The 19976-nt window shown below is 40.2% G+C and overlaps 1 protein-coding gene across 1 annotated transcript; it reads left to right on the forward strand.

Moving 5' to 3' along the window:
• The first annotated feature begins 4109 nt into the window (after nt 1–4109).
• Nucleotides 4110–11181, forward strand: LOC139443169 (ras-related protein Rab-1A-like). The gene is made up of 7 exons (XM_071224128.1): nt 4110–4175; nt 4359–4431; nt 4802–4849; nt 5199–5246; nt 5894–5989; nt 7039–7170; nt 10050–11181. Exons 1-7 carry the CDS (start codon nt 4144–4146, stop codon nt 10248–10250), a joined length of 630 nt encoding a protein of 209 aa, XP_071080229.1. The 5' UTR covers nt 4110–4143; the 3' UTR covers nt 10251–11181.
• The last annotated feature ends 8795 nt before the right edge of the window (nt 11182–19976 follow it).

Below are 19976 nucleotides of genomic sequence, written 5' to 3' on the forward strand. Positions count from 1 at the left end.
GAACTTCCGTGATTAATAAAAGTCGATTCCTTCATGTACTCTTACTTATGTTTATTGTTTACTTCATAAACACAACATATCGCTAGAGACGATTTAACAGAAACTTTATCTCATGTTAACACACCTGGACCCACTTGCACAAAGCGATATTAGCGCTAACATACTTGAACATAGGCTTACTACAGTCTTATCACTAACATCGCTTTGTGCAAGTGGGCCCTGGAGTCATGTCACACACGCTCCTTCCTCTGTTTACGGGGGCGGTGGGGTAGCCTAGTGGTATAAGCGTTCGCTATTCACGCCGAAGGCCCTGGTTCGATTCCCAATATGGGTACATGTGTTGGTCGAGAACAGTTCAGACATTAGTCTTGAAAGCAAGTAAAGCTTTAATTCCTATAAAACAGCTCAGTTATAAACTTCGAAATATCGCTCCCAAAGTGTTGTTTAAAATGTTCGACTCTCAGATTAAACCTATTATTTTATATGGTTCAGAGTTTTGGGGGATTCATAAATGGTTGTTTCTCGAACGTTTCCAAGCGAAGTTTTGTAAATCTGTTTTGAGTATCGGTTCCAAATCCACAAATGTTGCAGTGTTAGGAGAATGTGGTCGATATGGTATTTATATTGATTCTTACACAAGATGTTTAAGATACTGGTTTAAGCTTCTTAATATGTCTCAAGAGAGATTTCCAAAACGGGTTTACGATATGTTAGTTAGATTTGATGCCGTTGGTAGGAATACATTGGTTTCTGCTATTAAAAATATGTTATATTCTCATGGCTTCGGACATGTGTGGGAATTTCAGGGTGCTGGTGATCCTGAATATTTTTAAGTGAGTTTATACAGAGGGTTAAGGACTGTCATGCGCAAACATGGTATTCTGAAGTGTCTGGATGCTCGAAATTAGAACTGTATTCATTATTTAAGACATCATTATCACTTGAACCGTATCTATTAAATGTATTATCAAAGAAAAGCGACGTATGCTTACCTTTTTACGCATTGGAGAACTGGGAATTGTGCATAACACAGGAAGGAGGGGTGGCATCGATAAGACACTCCGTTTTTGTCCATTGTGCAAGTTAAGGGCAGTTGAAAATGAATTTCATTTCATTCTTGTTTGCCCTATTTATGAAGATATTCGCTCAAAATATTTCCCATATCTAGACTTCATTACTGGTAATAATCGTAAAGACACACTGGTTAGAATGTTAAATTCTTCTGATGTAAACCGCCTTGAGAACTTAGCCAATTATGTTAAAAATGCTATCTGTCTTCGTTCTTCTTACCTGTAAATATTATTTCATGCAACACCTGATGTGAAACTAAATTGTATATATCTGTCCGAAGGCCTGAGGCCTTATTACCGAATAAACTGATTGATTGATTGATTGATTGATTGATGGGTACAATGTGTGAAGCCCATATCCGGTGTCTCGTCTGTGATATTGCTGGAAAATTGCTTAAAGCGGCTTAAAACTATACTCACTCACTCCTCTGTTTGCGTCTGTCAGTATTTAACTTCTACAACAGACCTTGCAAGTCTGCATTTGGGTTCAGTCAGACATCGTTACGGTCCCATCTGGTGTATTTTGGACAAGTGTTGTCCAGCGAATAAATTCCCTGGTGTAATTTGACCAAAAGAAGACCTAGATTCAAAACATACTAAAGAAAAGGCTGCGTTTTTTTGCAATACCCACCAGTCATGATAAGTTAAAATTAGTAACATGAAAACATTGGGCGTTCCTAAATTTCTATTGAGTAGTATATTTTATATCAAACGACTCTGGTGAACTACCTCACATTTCGTGTTAAATTACATTTGGAGGTGAGCCCAATGTGTTTCGTACACTGAAAACCAGAAGCAAAGTAACGCCGTCCACAATGTTTAACGCGTTTCTCGACTCCAAACTCAACTAGCGAGAGAGCGGGCGGGCGGAATTAAATAAATAAAAAAAATTTTTTTTAAAGTTTAGAACACCTTGTAACAACCCTAAATTAATTTATGACGTAGATCGAGTAGCTTTGCTTTGGTAGCGAAGTTAGAATAGATATAGCTTAAGCAAGATCAACCTGACCTGGGTTTTTACCACACCTGGGCATACATTTCCACAGCGGCGGATCTAAAATTCAGGGCGGGAGATTGGAAACACAGAAAATAAATACCGACTGGCTAATGTGTGTATAACGAAAAATCATAATCAGAGCAAATCTGGGATTCACACTCACGATCAGTCGAAGGGACGCAACTCCTCACAGCGGCGCATAATTCTTCTGGGCTTCCGATGGCTAACCAGGTACGCTTAATTCAGAGAGCGTGTCAGATCATACGACAAGACATTCGTGTCACTTGTCACGCACACCTGTCCCAATTACAAATTTTGAGTAGATCCTTGAAATCTAGTTCTGAAGTTGATATAGATGTCCATCATTCAGGCCGAAAACCGGAACCGAAGGGGCAAGTCTTGACTGGGGAACCTACGAAATATAACATTTTCCCTTTGTATCATTCCGTTAAATAATAATCATATATTATTTAAAAAAATCATTATTAAGTTATGAAAGAATTATTAAGAAGTATGCCTGTACAGGCAGAATTTACAACACTAGTTCATGGCCAACTAATGCTTTTTATTAACCAATCGAGTAAATGATTGGAAATACTCATTACCAAATGTGGTATATTCTTGATGAAGTGTGTTTCTTCGTTTCATTTTTGTTGCGTTGATTTTTTATAGCAACTTCGACGTGAACAGAAACTTAGAGTTACCTACCTTGGATCGTAACTATACAAACGAATGTTTTTGAAGCTTTAGTAAAATGTCTTTATCACAACCAATATGAATACAATAAATTGTTTATACACAAAATAATATGATATGAACTATATTATCCGTATATTTGACACAACTTTAATCTAGCTTACAAATTTTAGCTAGATAGAGTTTAATATGATGTACGATCGTAACTGCTGATTAAGTATATAAGAAAACGTACAACTTTATGAATAACGAGTTCTGGTTTATTGCATATAGGGACGTTTCGATGTAGATTCTTACACCGCTATCAAGCAGGAGTGACAAAAACCAAGTGATGAAAGGTATATATGCATGACATGCTGTAATAAGAAGCAGACTAACATTGAAAATAACTTGTAATAGATAACAAGAAGCATACAGATAATTTGATGAAGCCAAATGTACAGTAAGAATAACAAAAAGCACACACGTAATGACGCACACGGGCAATGAAGCAGACAGGTGATGAAGCACACGGGTGGTGGCGCCAGATGTACAGTAAGGATAGGGATTGAAAGGATTAAGTAGTGGTGACAGCCTGATTGGATACTAATTAAAATAGTCATTTGATAAGATCTGGGCTAGAATAGGTCTTCAGCAACCCATGCTTGCCGTAAAAGGTGACTAGGCGTGTCGTAAGAGGCGACTAACGGGATTGGTGGTCAGGCTCCTTACTTGGTTAACATGTCATAGATCCTAATTGCGTGTATCGATGCTCATGATATCAATCACTGGATTGTCTGGTCCAGACTCGATTATTTACAGACCGCCGCCATAAAGCTGGAATATTGCTGAGCGCAAACCAAACCAAACCTTGATTTGGTCTTTATAGACAGACGAGGTATAATACCCTTGATCTCCGCTGAACAAGGTTTGTGAGGGTGGATTTCTATAGTTTCTGACATCTTCATCGCTATATGCAACAATCAAGAAGTTGTTATCCATAGAGTTGTATGTTGTCTTACATATAATTTTTAGAAAATGTCAATCTATCAATGAGTCAGCATAGCGAACATCCAGGAATTTGATGTATCTACTTCATAGTGTTGAATGCACTGTCACTGAACGTCGGTTACAGTAATTAGCATATATAAAACTTTTTAGACGAACTTTGGAATATGTACAAATTAAGACTTAAAAACATACATGTCCATTCACTGTTTTCCGATAAATATGTAGGGCAACATGTCCATATGAATTTATAATGGTATCCATTTTTGGATTTTAAATCTAAATATTACACTAAGAAATATCGGTGATTGAAGATCACGTGATTCTATATTTAGACATGCAACATACGTGAGCCACGATCATATCACACGAGTTAGAAAACGCCAATCCAAAATGGCCTACATGACACAGGCAGCTGCAGATTAGTAAGTACCTCGTACCTGCGTAGTGACCATAGACGTTAACGGATTTTCATAGATTATCAGTACATTTGATAACTACATACTACTTGACACTTGTCAATCAACTGAATTGAGAAATAACGCGGATCTTTGTCGCCTGATCGCTTCACCATGTTTACAATGAGTGAAATGACTTGCATTTTGCAGCGATTTCCTTTTCAAACTGGTTCTTGTCGGAGACACTGGTGTTGGGAAGTCATGTTTAATGACGAGGTTTGCTGTAAGTATACATATGTTGTTTGTCGGTTTGTATTTTATGCTATTTTGGGTAGTTTTCTTTTTGTTTATGGTCATGACGCATTTATCCGGGATTTCCCGGTCTATAAATAGCAACGGGTGATAACAAAAGACGGATCGGATTGTGTACTGGAAAGTAAACATTTCCGTACGAAACAAAGTGAATAATACAATATTGTGCTGATGTTTCGATAACTGCTTTATAATTACTCCATAAAACAATGAAACACTCCAGATCAAGGAAAATGAAGACAATCATAAGATCATACGCAATTTGAAAATATAGGTACTTCTTTAATCGTGTGATACATTTGGTCTGCTTACTTTATTGTTGTTATTTTTGTTGCTCCCAGGATGACACATTTTCCTATGATACAAAGACGACGGTTGGTGTGGATTTTGTAAGCTGACATTTCAAACCTTAATTAATTTAGATAATCATACGGATTACATGTCATAGGATTAAATCTAAAAAAATAATTAATACATTAGGCATCAGGACAGTTCAAGTAATAATACATACTCATCTGTATTCATATATTCGTCAAGTATATTAAACATATAAGATGTATCAGTTACTATATTTCATAAGTAATATGCAGTTCTTAAATGTAACTTCATGGAAAACTCCAATGTCTATACATATCTTTAATTTCATTATCACCTTAACGTTAGTGTTGATTGTGAAAGTTTACATGCTATTGCTCTGTATGTATAATATACCCAATGTTTTCTTTCTATTGATTTCAGAAAATAAAAACAATTTTAGTTGACGGGAAGACAATCAAGCTACAGATTGTAAGTTCATCGTTAAGCATGGTTATTCAAATTAAAGACTTATGTTCATACAATCTCATTAAAATCAGACCTTAGTTCTCGCTACCGCTTTGTTTAGCGGTTCCGAGAACTAAGATCTGATTTTATTGAGATTGATGTTCATATAGATTGTAACACATTTCCTTGACCCTTTATGACCCGTGAAGATCTGGGGTAGATACGTCTTCAGCAACCTATGCTTGTTGTAAGAGGCGACTAACGGGATCGGGTGGTCAGGCTCGCTGACTTGTTTGATACATATCATCGATCCCAAATGCGTGAATCGATGCTCATGATATTAATCACTGGATTGTCTGGCCCAGACTCGATTATTTACAGACCGCCGTCATATAGCTGGAATATTGCTGAGTGTGGCGTAAAACAACAAACCAACCAACCAACCTAATTGCGTTGATCGATGGTCATGATGTCAATCGCTTGATTTTCTTGTCCCGGTTCGATTATTTATATACCGCCGTCATATAGCTGGAATATTGCTGAGTGCGGCGTTAAACAACAAACAAGCCAACCAATCTTAAAAGTATGGCATTGAGATGTTAAACAATCAAGGAAGAAATCTAAAACAATAATGGATTCAGAAAGAGTCAGCCTGTTCTTCCTTGTTGTAGTGGGACACGGCAGGACAGGAGAGATACCGGTCGTTTTCCAGCAACTTCTTCCGAGGAGCACATGGAATTATTCTGGTGTACTCTGTCACTCTTAAGGTGAGTGGCATGTCCACAGGCAGGACCCATCGTTATGTATGTCTGGTCAAACCCCGTTAAGTGTTTTTGGTAAACTGGATGCACTTGAGACTATATAAGGCGGTATAAACCGTAAATGATAATAGAGGTGGACACATTGTACATTAACAACCTCTAGAGGAGCACTCATACGAGATTTATGACACAATGTTTGAGACGCCAATGTCCATTTGTTTTACGACCTACTCTATATTTATTAAATAATGGAACTTTCTGATTCTCACCGAATGCTGGCACATCAAACCGAGTATGTGTTTGTAGGTCAACAATGAGGCTTGTCTTCCTGTTTTTAAATGGCAATTGTCTTATTTTGATAACCCAAAGCTTTCTTCCGGCACATACATGAGGTGGAAGGAGATGGTTTATTGATTTGTTTGCATCTGTGCTGATAGTCCCAGGCAATTACCGTGCCTATAAATAGACAATAACGGTTTATCGATGTTTTCATTTGTATTTTTGTTTTTGCTTTCAAGCATCTGAGATGGAAGGCTTTTCCCCGAGAGTCGTAGTGAATGAATATGGTTATTCGAATTTCCACATTAAAGTTTTCATCGTAGAAATAAAGTAGTGTCAGTTCCGACAAAATCTGTCTAAGGCAATCGTGTCCACTAGCCTATATAAAAGCTTTGTGGAAACTAGGGTTTGATGTAGTCTAGTGGACACGCTTGCCTCGGGAAGATGTACAAGGCCGCAACCAATTTGATGTGCTTAGGTTAAAACTTTAAATTTTATGAAAAATTGTTAACCATAAGTACCATTTTGTACACTTATCAAACCTGGAATCTATTGGGTTGTAATTCCCATGTGGTTGTATACTAGTGAGTGAGTGATGTTTTGTTTTGCGCCTTATTTTATGGTTATTGACGGCGAGAAATGTTGGAATCACTTAAAATGGGTTAACAGAATTCTGGATAAGTAGATTCTTCTGTCCTTTCCTTGTATTGTGACCATTTTGAAATGTGTGAAGGCATAACTGAGTATCATTGCTCATAAAGTGTGTTTTTCTTCAGGATTCCTTCGAGTCAATTCCGTCCTGGATCGAAACCCTCAACAAGTCTGCCCCCGTCAATGTCTCCACTCTGCTTGTTGGCAACAAGAGCGACCTAGCAACAGAGAGGGTGGTCGGGGTGGCGTCCGGAAGTGTAAGTGAATTATGAGTTGAATGACGTCAGTTCCTGTCGTCAAGTTTCGTGACAGCTGCAGTGTAATGGCATGACATAACAATGTATTTGCAAAGTGACGAGATATTTTATACTGATGCTAGTAAGACTGCAACTTCTACTTCTACTACTACTACTACTACTACTACTACTACTAATACTACTACTAATACTACTACTAATACTACTTATAGTTACAACTACTACTACTTGTGGCTACTACTACTACTACAACTACCACTGCTACTACTACTACTACTGCTACTACTACCACTACTACTACTAAGGCAATTACTAACACTACTACTGCTGCTTAGTCTCCTACTACGCCGCATTTTAGCAATATTCCAGCAATATCACAGCGGGGGACACCAGAAATGGGCCTCACACATTGTACCCATGTGGGGAATAGAACCCGGGTCTTCGGCGTGACGAGCGAACGCTTTTACCACTAGGTTACCCCACCGCCCCCTTACCCAAATTAAACTGAGGCGCAAAAATCTCCATTATATAAAATAAAATATCAAGTCAGTGTCAAATGACAATAACTGCCCAACTAACGTGTTAGGCTTACACATTGAAGCCATGAATGAACTATTAGTGCAAATGGTCCATATTAATGTGAATGGTGCATTGTTCATAATCACGATGAATCTGGGATTTACGTCACTGGACATATCTTTAATGATGCAAACAGTATTTGATATTCAATGAGAAAATACCTTACCGATTCTCACAATTACAAACATTATTTGAATTCTGTTCCTTTACAGCGCTGTTAAGTTTATGTTTTCCCCCAGCGCAGCATTTGTCTGCCATAAACTGACTGTACATCGTTCGAACGTTTAGTTTATTCCAACTTAGAGAGCTTTGGTTAATTAACCAACATTAAATCATTGACACTTCGAATTATGCACAATATCTACAGAGATAATAATAGTAATGATAATGATAATAATAATAACAACAACAACAATTATAGCTACGACGACGGTGATGATAACACTAATGTCGATTTTATCCATGTAACCATTTTGTGGGTAGGTGTACCAAGGGGCCTGTCTGGATCTTGTGAAGATCAAGTCACATTTAAACGCACCAGGTTACAGCGGCATCGGCTTAAGACGGTCGGCCGTTTACCCCCGAGCCGTAAATGTCCCATCCCTTCCCATTTCCGCCCTGTAATCTACTGTTTCTTGTCTATGTAATTGATTCGTTCTAAGTTATCTTTAAATCATGGATCTCGAGATGTGGTAAACACTGATTTGCGTTGAAATCGATCTCTCTAGTGGGGAATTAAAGAGGCGAATCACCCCCCTTGAAGTGCACAGCCTACTGCATGCGTTGTCCCATTCCTAATGATTGCAAATCCATTCAGGACACGCAGCCATTCCACGTTATTTCATTATGTATGTCTGCTACAGGGGAACATTCAGGTTGTGATGTGAATCCTTGTGTATTTTCCCTCCTACGGTATGTCCGAGTTTACTAGGGACATGTACGTATGGTACTTTAAGATGTGTTTGTTTGTTTGTTGCTTCAAATCTACAATCAGCTGATTCAGAAGCTCTGAGATACACTAGTGGAAAATGTGCTTCATATAAAGTGGTGTTAATGAAAGTAACAACATAATATTTGGTCATTCGTCTGATCAATGTTTTATCATGACAAATTCCTTGACAAATCCCATATTTGGTGACAGGAGACAGAGCGACATCCCTTAAAAGGGGGTGGTGTAACAACTCAATTAACAATGTCAATATCGGGTGTGGCCACCAGCTGCGTTGATACAGGCGAGGCAGTGGTGGTGCATTGAAGACACAAGATGATGGGGGATGTTTTTCAATATGTCAGCCAAAGTCCAGCTGAGATAGCTTTAGCGGCTGATTCTGTTCCTGTCGTAGTCGTCCCTCCATCTCACCCATGGCATCTTCTGTGGGGGAGAGGTCTCGAGAAACAGCCGGCCGTGGCAGTACAGCAATGTTATTCTGCCTCAAATTGTGTGTTACAGTAGTGCAGCATGTGGGTAGGTTTTGTCCTGCTGCAACATCACGTTATGTCCCTGCATTTGCACAAAAAGGTAGAAAATGATCTAGAACGATAAAATCCCGGTAGCGTCCGCCATTCAAATTGCCATTAACAATGATGAGTTGTAATGACAGCCATACCCATACACTTACATCCCTAAACTAACGACGTTGAGTAACGCAAGAGCGAATAAAACGCTCTCCTGGATGCCTCAGGACCCTAGCACGACCATCTCAGCGGTCTAGGTGAAACCTTCACTCATCTGTGAACAGTATCCTGTCCTAGTCTTGTCTTCTGAACCTTATATGCTGTCTACACCAATGGCATTTTGCGTCAACAGTGTTTTAATGAGCACCTGATAGCTTCTCAATCATTGTGTGCTGTTCACATTAAAAAAGCCGTGTGTGAGTAGCCACGCTTTCTTTTGCACTTGTTGAACTATATATGAAGCCAGTTGGTATATAACTCACCGCTGTCACCCGTAAGAGCTGCTTTTTTCTTCTTCTTTTTTTGTTTGACCCCGCTCTGTTTGTCCGACAGATATGTAAAGTTTTGACGAGCATTATATGCCATACCTTGCACGAGTAGTTTTGTTATTTAATGCTAATATAGACACATATTCGCCGTTTCACTCATTGCTCGTACAGCTACGTCTGTTGTTACCAACTCTTAGCAAGATACCGTTATAATTATTTACGACAGTCAAAGCGCTACATTATACAGGGTCTTGGCTGTAGTCCTGATTGTGCGCACACAGATACTCTTGACTCTTTGTTGAAATACTCCCATGGTAATATTTGCACTTTTTATACCTTTTTTCTATTCACACAAAGGCCTGCGCTGAGAAATATGGCATTTCATTCCTGGAAACGAGCGCAAGAAATGCTACAAACGTGCAACAGGCATTCGTCACCATGGCAACCCAGATCAAGAACAGAATGGCAACCTCACTTCCGGTAGTTCCGGAAATGAATGACAGCTTCCGGTTGGAATCGACACCTGTCAACGAGACATACTGCTGTTCCTACTTTTGATAAATAGTCGCAGGGATGAAGTTATCTCACTTTAAGTGAGGTTCCAACAGAATGGACAAAGAAAGTGTTGGATATTGGGATGAAATTTTGTGAAAGACTGATGATACAACCATAAGTAATTGGAGTAAAGTCTCGTCGGCGTTGTGGCCCAGTCGTCTGAGGTGCCGCAATTCGCTGTGCAGAGTTGCGTCACTTGAACGCGACAGAAACCTGTGATTGTGAGTTCGAATCCCGGTTCGCCCCGATTATGTTTCTTGGTTTTGTCAGCAGCTATCCGTTCTCCTGAGTTTCACCATTGTGGTAAATGTCTCAGATCTGCATCTCGTCGGGTGTTTTCCTACATTAAACTGACACGCCGTGATATATAACTGGAATAATGTTACAAGCGGCGTTAAACCCAACTCAGTCACTCGTAGGCGTAAATCCACGTATGTTCATTATCTAGGAAGAGGCTATCCGCTCTTAATTCTTTAAACATGAAATAATATACACAACATACACTATGCACATCCTTCCTTCTCATCTCATTCTGTATCTAGTTTAAACGATGTGGTAGCCGATTGGTTAAAGCGTTTGCTTATGAAACCGAAGACCAGGTTCGATTCCAAGCATGGATACACTGTACAAAACCCGGTGTTGTTGTCGTTACTTACATAGGACTAAGAGCAGCGTAAATGATTTACTGTTTCACCGTTATTCTACCTGTACAATTAAACCTCGTTAACCCGAAATCTGTTATCTCGATACATCAGTTAAGATGACGGTCTACGTGGTCATGGCAGAATCATTATCAGCTCGATGATATCATATATATTAGACCTCCGTTTCTATCGAAATGTGGATATCTTAATACCCAAGAACTTCTGGTAAATGTGGGGAGGGGCAACACATTGTTTTTTTACTCGGTTCTCGTCGGCGTCGGCGTCGGCGTCGGCGTCGGCGTCGGCGTTCCCATCCTATTCCGAGCCACAACTTGAAAACCGTTCTACATATTTCAACGAAACTTGGCATATGCATTGCTCATCAGCATAGCTGATGCCTTTGGCTATTTTGGGGAGGGTGGAGTTGGGGGAGACATATGTTTTTATGTCAACACCCATCCTATTTAATAAGACGTACAACAGAATAAATCGCAGGGTAAATATTTCCATTTACGGCAGCATTTCCACGCAACATTTGAACTGACGTAGAAACAGCAGCGTGTGTGTGAAAACTCTGTGTATTTTTATGTATTTTTTGTATGATTGTGTATGTGCAATGTTTAGAATAATATATTATAATCATCTTAGGGACCCATCATTAAATATTCCAGGGATGGAGGTGGGGAAGAGGGTTGGGGTCCAAGGGGCTGGGTGCTTTTATTGTTGGAGATTGAATAATATGTTCGATAACGGCTTTAAGACATACATTTTTTCTTCCATCTTTCTTTTTCTGCGCCTTTCCATGAAGGGTCAACCATCTGGTAATGCTCAAATACTGCCTATTTTCTTGTAATTCGAACGGGTGTAAATATTCTCACAAGGCCACACTTTTACTGTCACATCGTCTTGGTTGGGTTGAATTAAGACACATTTTATGTTTCGTTACAGTTGACAGACATATACCTTTTTTTCTAATGTACCCCTACAAAAGTAGTGCGGACAATTGAACAACATTTAAATTATCTCAAACAACATTGTTTCTTTCTTTTTTGTTACAGCTGACTGGGTTGTATATATTTATAAAAAAAATGTATTATGCATCCGAAACAGGGCTGATAGACAAATGGAAATTGTTTCACATCCGTGAATTGTTTTTGTTGTTATGCTTTTATCGTCATCCGAAAAATACATGTCATCAGTCAGCATCAAAGTCCATATGCGCAGTTGTGTACATATACATACAGATATTCTCATGGTGTCCCTAGGTGTGTTAACCGTTTAGTCATGAAATGTACTGATGTTTGCCATTATGAAAAACAGCCCGTGAAGATCCGGGGTAGAATAGGTCTTCAGCAACCCATGCCTGCCGTAAAAGGCGACTGTGCTTGTCGTAAGAGGCGACTAACAGGATCGGGTGGTCAGGTTCGCTGACTTGGTTGATGCATGTCATCGTATCCCAGTTGCGTGGATCGATGCTCATGATGCCAATCACTGCATTGTCTGGTACGGACTCGATTATTTACAGACCGCCATCATATAGCTGGAATATTGCTGAGTGCGGCGTTAAACAACAAACAAACACTATCAAAAAGCAATAATATGTGAACTTGTAAGCGAATCTGTTTATTAGTTATGAGGATCAACGTACACATGTACCATTAACTATGTTGAAATCAATAGCCTATGTGTAATTAAGAAAAATTCAATTTGATGAGAACTTATAAACCTGTCAGTTACGTAAATATGAAGATTGTATGGAGCGTCTTACAAGGAAAGGGTATACCGAAACTGTATTTTTGCATCCGTATGTCCATGTTACCAAGTCAGTTTTTAGAAAAATAATCATAAAACAATTTAACCTACCATGTGAATTTGGTAAATCTTGGATGTACAACAAAGTATCAAAAACTGTCACGGCTACCTTCTTATACGACTGCATTATTAGTACCGCAAAGCAAACAGGTAGGACATTGATTCTCAGTGACCTGTGATATTATTATTATTATTGAAATAAATATTTTTGTTAACCTCAAACAAATTTTGTCGGCATTTCTAGTATCATTTCACCAGGAGACTAAACGTCAACAATGCTATTTTGTTCCCGTCCCGAATTAAGTCTATGAAGGATGTATATTTCTCGAAGTGAGCACACTGTCCAATATTGCAGGAAGTGCCTGGTTCTGAGCGTTCTTCAAACAATCAAGAAGAAAGCAATTAGCTCCAACTCCGTACAGCGAAGCTCACGTTTCTCAGTCGAATCACGACCGATGTCAACAAGGGACGCAATGCTTGTACCATGGGGGACTGTAGGAGCGTATCTGGAGCTCAGACAAACTCGGGAGTTTCCGGTTCCTTCATCAAGTCTGGGACAATCAGGCAAAGAAAACAAGTGGAGGATGTTGTCGGAGTTCCGAATCGCATACCGATTCTGAGAATTGATCTCCGAATTATCATTAGCCGACTTCACTCTGGGTTGTATGATTCAGTTTCTAAGGAGGTCGTCATTCCAGTCCTTACTGCTTTCGTTCAAGGAACAATTTGCCTATTTTTGGTCTTGTGAAAAGAACATGTCATTCTGAACAGATATGTTCTTGAGACACCTCAGAAGAAATTGAGTGATCATTTTTCGGTGCTGGATTTTACGAGTCGTGAAATTTGTTCCATAAAAAGTCGGTACAAGGACGCTTCTAATTCTTTGAGTGATGCTTCTCCATGGCCTGTCCATTTTTCTGTATCATTCCCCGTAATGTTAAGTTGGTAGCGTTGTTTGTTATGAACATTTTCGGTTTTATAACATCTTGCAATGTTGACAGTATTTGTCCAACCAAAACAATGTCTCAACGTTCCTTTTAACCCTTGAAAAAGACGATATATATGCACTTAAAAAAGATCAGCATATTTCGGGACAAATCGAATTACTCCGGGACGAGCCGAATGGCAAATTGCGGATAACGGAAAAGGCGAGTGATGATGAATAAAAACAAGAAAACTAGATCCGACCATGCGGAGTAATCTCCCCTTATTAGCGAATTAATCACATTTCCGTGCACAATTTGTACTGTCAGTTAAATAAATATGAGCTTTCGAGGCTTATTAACTTTGGGTAATTACTTCCAAAAAGGCTATCTCCGAGTCCAGAAATTTGTATTCCACATTACGGGCAGCAAAAACATCATGTTTTCATGGAATACAGCTGTATTGGCTGAGACTCCCGTTCTCACAAGAGCACTTCCCGGTTTTCATGACTTTTCATTTCCTGGTAATCACATTCGATTTTAAAAAAATGTATTTTCAAGAACGCGATATTCTGATTTGAAAATTACATCCCGCGTCATCTTGCTTTTTACAGCCATGAGAGCTTTTTACAGCCATGAGAAGCTGGGACACTTGCCATTTATGAAGCAATTTTCAAGATTCTATCGATTTTGTCAACGGCAAACTTTTGCATTGCTAAAACAATGTTTTTCGAGATTTCTGTAAGGGTGCCATAATTTCCATTAACACTACGAACAAATAAAGAGAAATATAAATATAACCTCGTATTAACATTTTGTTTCTAACATTTTTTTCCGTTCGATGGCATTAATTTTATGTAATAAACATTCAGTGAAAGGAATTTCCATATGCAAAGATTTTAAAAACCATCTCTACGATCTATTCTAATTCACGATGACTATTCGGATGACTATTTTAACGTCATGGGACACAAATGACTATTTTCTTTAAGAGTTGTGTCCCTTGGGGGTACCGGATCCGATAGTCGCGGGTTCGAATCCCAGATTCGTCCACATCAAGTTTCTAGGTTCGTGAGTACCAAGCCCGTGCTCGTGTGGTCCATGATCTCGATCACTTCTGGTTTCCCCGACATTAAACTGACACGCTGTGATATAACTGGAATACTGTCCGGTCTGGGGGCAAGTCGGAACAAGCCTTTCCATCAAGCCCATGACACAGGGTAAACACCCTGTTCGGGGGTACAATCACTTGGTTATGTATATACATTGAGTACCGTGTTGCAATGGCGGAATCCGATTCAAGTCCGAGGATTGATGATCGATTTGTGAGCAAACAAATTACCACTCGGCTCCCTGCTAGACTTGTGTCTGGTATGAGATTACTAACAGCGGCCACGGCCATGTAGTGGGAACCAACACTATTATTCCATAACAGCTCAAAACATGTGCATGAATGTGGGCTATTATTAATACCTGACATTAATAATATTAATTTAGCATTGCATCATTTTCGCTGTTGCTTGTTTCCTGCTGACGTAATCTACATAGTCTTATATGGAGAGATTATCACCCTCTGTTGGCCATATTAATCATACCCCGTATAATCCCGAGACCCGTGTACATCCGGGGTAGAATAGGTCTTCAGCAAGCCACGCTTCCCGTAAAAGGCGACTATGCTTGTAGTAAAAGGCGACTAATGGGATCGGATGGTCAGGCTCGCTGACTTGGTTCATGCATGTCATCGTATCCTAATTGCGTAGATCGATGCTGATGATGCCAATCACTGCATTGTCTGGTACGGACTCGAGTATTTATAGACTGTCGTCGTATAGCTAGAATATTGCTGAGTGCGGCGTTAAGCAACAACAAACAAACAAACAAACAAAGTATTATCCCGATACACCCATATCCTACGAGTTTCACTTCTTTTTGGAGTATACACATTTTGAAACTGATCGCTTTGTTAAAAAGTACTAATTAAGCCTAAGCGGTAAGTGGTAAGCCAAATTACCACAAACTACAAACCTATTTTGTACTCCTAAAGTCTCAGTGTTAAGAAACCTCAGCAGATTTGTCTCCTGTATACTTAAAGAAATCTATACTCTCATACTCATACGAGTGTCCTCTGTTAATCAAATGACTTTCTTGCAATTGTGTCGACGTAACACTGTGAGTGAAAAAGTAAACAATGTCAACAACAATGTCAATGTCAGTGTTAAACCTCGATGTGGAATCACCTTGGTATGGTTATGAGGGATTAATAGTTACAGCTCACTGGATGTTTGGTTATAGTCTGTCTGACTAAAGTTGACATGTGCAGGTGAACTCTGCTCAGTTAGTGTCTGAAATGACTTAGGAGTAAATCCACGTGCGTCTGCCTCCTCCTCTCCCCCTACCCCCTTGTGTCCTTGATGATGCCAGAGTTCTGCTATTCAGTGACTCTGTTGCTGACCAGTGGATAGCAGCTGATGGACGTATTGTGTGGAACCACTTTGACACCTGGGTTCTAGGACCACCAACCACTTGGAAGGGTGGCACTCTTAGCTGAAAAAGTTAGATCCTAACCACCATAACATCTATAAGTCTGTAGACATCATTATTAAATTAAAAATGTTAATTAAATCAATAATCATATCATATAATTGATTGTAATAGAATGTGTAGCTTAATATGCCACTTGCATTTTATCTTATCGTGTATTTTATCTGTATGTGTGTAATATGTATTAAGCTTATACCTTTAAAAATGTTATATTTGAGATAACACTTTCTTAGTAAAGTACAGATTCTCGTGCGTTTTGGGGTTGAGGCAAATACACAAATTACGTGATCTAGACTACCAGTTGTCGGACTTTCATGTTTGTGTGGAAGCCTCGGTGGCTGAGTGGGTTAGATCGCTGACTTTGAGTGCTGGCGATCAGTTGGCTCACTATGACAGCGTAGGTTCGAATCCCGAATGGGACTCAACCCCAAAAACTACTGGAATCTTTATTTTACTTAGAACGTGGGTATCACAAAATATCTTAACAGTTGCTATCATCAAGTGACTGGTAGACAGAGTGAAAAAGCGAAATGCACTTTGAAAATCTGTTGTAAATTTTTTGATGGACATTGTTATAGAAGTTGACGGATGACAAAATAGACACAATTTATGGACGTCAACTTCTTTATTTTAGTGTAATAGCGACGTTTCGGTTTCGATCATTATACGGTTGTCAGGGATCATTATACGGAAACGTCGCTATAAACGTTAAATAAAGAAATTGTTGTCCATAAATTGTGTCTACTTTGAAAGTCTGTATTGATTGGGCCAGTACTAACGGGGACAGCACAAAGAAAGCCCGCATGGGATGAGTACTTAGGAGGTAAACATACTGTGTGTTCAATGTAGAGCTAGGTTCTCTGTAGATTTAACCACGCTGAATTGAACGCGCAGCAAGGCAACCTGGCTCCACATTGACAACACGATATGTTTATGTCCATTCTACCAAGACGCGCGCTCTTTGATATCAGCAAATATAAGGCCTATTAAAGTTCCTCTGCATCACTGACTGTCGTGGGACAAATAAATAAACGCAAACCATGAACGATTTTGAAACAGAACAATATATTGATAGCCATGAAACCTGAATTGTGAAACCTGCGATGACTGTGTCATCACGTCCTCTGTGTGTCGTGTATGAGAGAGAGAGAGAGGGGGGGGGGGGGGGGGGGAGTTGGAGAGGGAGAGAGGAAGGGAGGGGAGAGAGTGAGGGAAAGGAGGGAGAGAGAGAGGGAGGATGGGAGGGAGTAGGAGAGAGATAGGGGAATGAGAGAGGGAGAGGAAGCGAGAGAGAGAGGGAGAGAGAGAATTGTTTATTTGACACACGTTACAGAAGCTGTGATTATTAGTGAAACAATAAATACATGATTGTACATATATACATTGACCATGACAAGGTTCCATAGGCCTGAAGGCTCGTGGGTACGATAACGTTGTTACGGTACCGTATACCTGTCAATTTACCATCGATGACCACCAGAGGAGTCCTGTGTATGCAGTGGTGCCTCCACACACAATTACAATCACACCACTGAATCCAAAACGTTGACCAACGCACGCGTCAGCGTAACGTTCCATTTGACGTCGATAATTACGCTGGCGGACATCACTGCTGGGAAGGTGAAACCTGGACCCGTCTTTGAAGAGGACTGACCTCCATCCCTGTAACCTGAACCACATATGTTGTCTTGCGAGGTGGCACGGGGGCCCCTGCCGCCCATGCCGCCTCGATTCGCTGTGCACAGTTGCGTCCCCTGGGCACGCCAGACACCTATGATTGTCGAATCCCGGTTTGCCCCAATTATGTTTCTAGGTTTGTCATCACCATACCCGTACTCGTTGGTTTCACCGAAGTGGCAATCGTCTGAGACCTGCATCACTTCGGGCTTTCCTCCCACATTAAGCTGACACGTCGTGATATAACTGGAAAACTGTTACTAGCGGCGTTAAACCCAACTCACTCACTCACTCACTCACTCACCATGCCAGGCTTGAAGTTCGATGACGTGGCAGCCAAATGGGACGTGAAGCTGACGTCGTGCAAAGTCCTTGCACTAAGCCGGGGATGCAGCGGGCTGTCAAAGTTCCAGTCTGAATCTGATTTCGCAGGTTAACCAAACCAGATGGACATGTTTATCTGGCCGACGTGATGTGGTCGGTCCCTGGTGTTGCCAGTCTGTTGGTACGACCCCAGAGTGACTGCTTGGTGAACGATGAACACCAAAACGTCCAGTAACAACGTCTTGTGCATTTCCGATTTTATGCATTTCATTTGCACGCAACTGCTTATTTTCAGATAGGCGTGACAACGTTTACGAGGTTTGGCTGTCAGCAATGTTGCTTTTTACGGTTAAAACACTTCAACGATTTACTCGATCATCAGTGTTTGAATTGACAGTGTGAACTGTGAACACGTGATGACTCATGACATTTTGTGTGCGCAATGACCGGGATGCACGTGCAGTTTCAGGGTTACCGTTGGTAATAATGTCATTGAGTTTGTGCATATCATTATCATGCATGGTTCTGAAAAATCCACAGTAATATTAATTCAGTTTGATTATATATTTTGCACAGGAATTATCCCAGCTAAATAGGGTGAGTAAAGCGGCATGGGTTTCTGGCGTGCCCAAGGGACGCAACTCGGCACAGCGAATTGCAGCGCCTTAGACGACTGTTTATTGTTAGTTGATAACCTCTGACTGACCAATCAGAATCGAGTAATTTACAAATTCGTGGTGGAATATCGGCTTACGAACCTCATCTCGAACACAACGAGCATGCGTTTCTTAGAACATCTCGCACAACACTAAGCGGAATTTCCCGATGATAACCGACTGACCGATGTAGATAGAAGCTGTTCCAGGGTCACGTGGTCTGGTAATTTTGACATTTTCTGTCCTAACCTTATATTCAAATCGCCTACTATCAATTTCAGAACTTGCCCACAAGTACACCACTCCAGTAAACTGACAGTATCAGTCTTTTGACTGGGATTACCCACGTGGAAAATGACTGATATATATGGCTTCTTATCCATTACGCCTATCTGTCGTGACAGCAACCCCACGGTGCCATTTATTGCGAGATAATACGCAATCAGAGTTACCCTGGTAACGGAGAGGCCGCGTTCTATTATCAGATGGGCAAAAGCCCATGGGCCATATGACATGAGGCAAATAAGCTTTTTCTTAATTTCTTCCTCTAAGAGCTGCACCTGGTATTTACCATGTAAAGGTCACGGACGTCCTTCAAGACTATGACAAATGCTGCTTGCAACATAACTCCTTATGACTAAAATCTTGCATGTCGATGGTTACAACTGAAGAACCATCTATGACGTCTTTGGACATTACCACATATGCTTTCCGTCCAACAAATGTCCAAAAATGTCGTTTCGCGATTGATTCACGTGGTTAAGTGTTCCTGAAGAGTTTAGTTCGTGACCAGTGAAGGTGATTGACTTTTAACCTGTCTCTGGATTCAATTCAGTGTCAAGCACGCAATGGTATGGCACATTATTTAGGAGCCAAATCTCTGGGATCAAAGCGAAATACTGAAGCAAAGTAACTGTTCCTCTTTTGCGTAATTTTGCCAGCTGAAAGTTGAGTTTGGGTATTATGTGTTGGTGATACAAAAGGACTCACATGTGACAACAACAAAAACAACCGGAAAAACAAACACGGTAAACGAAAACATGGTTCCTAAAACACTGGTTACAAGAATTGTGTGTTTGTTGTTTTACTCCGCACTCAGCATATGTCCACCTGTATGACGGCGGTCTGTAAATAATCGAGTCTGACATCTTG

This window comes from Haliotis cracherodii, unplaced genomic scaffold (genome assembly GCF_022045235.1).
Source record: "Haliotis cracherodii isolate W230 unplaced genomic scaffold, xgHalCrac1.p SCAF_5, whole genome shotgun sequence".
NCBI classification, from domain to species: domain Eukaryota; kingdom Metazoa; phylum Mollusca; class Gastropoda; order Lepetellida; family Haliotidae; genus Haliotis; species Haliotis cracherodii.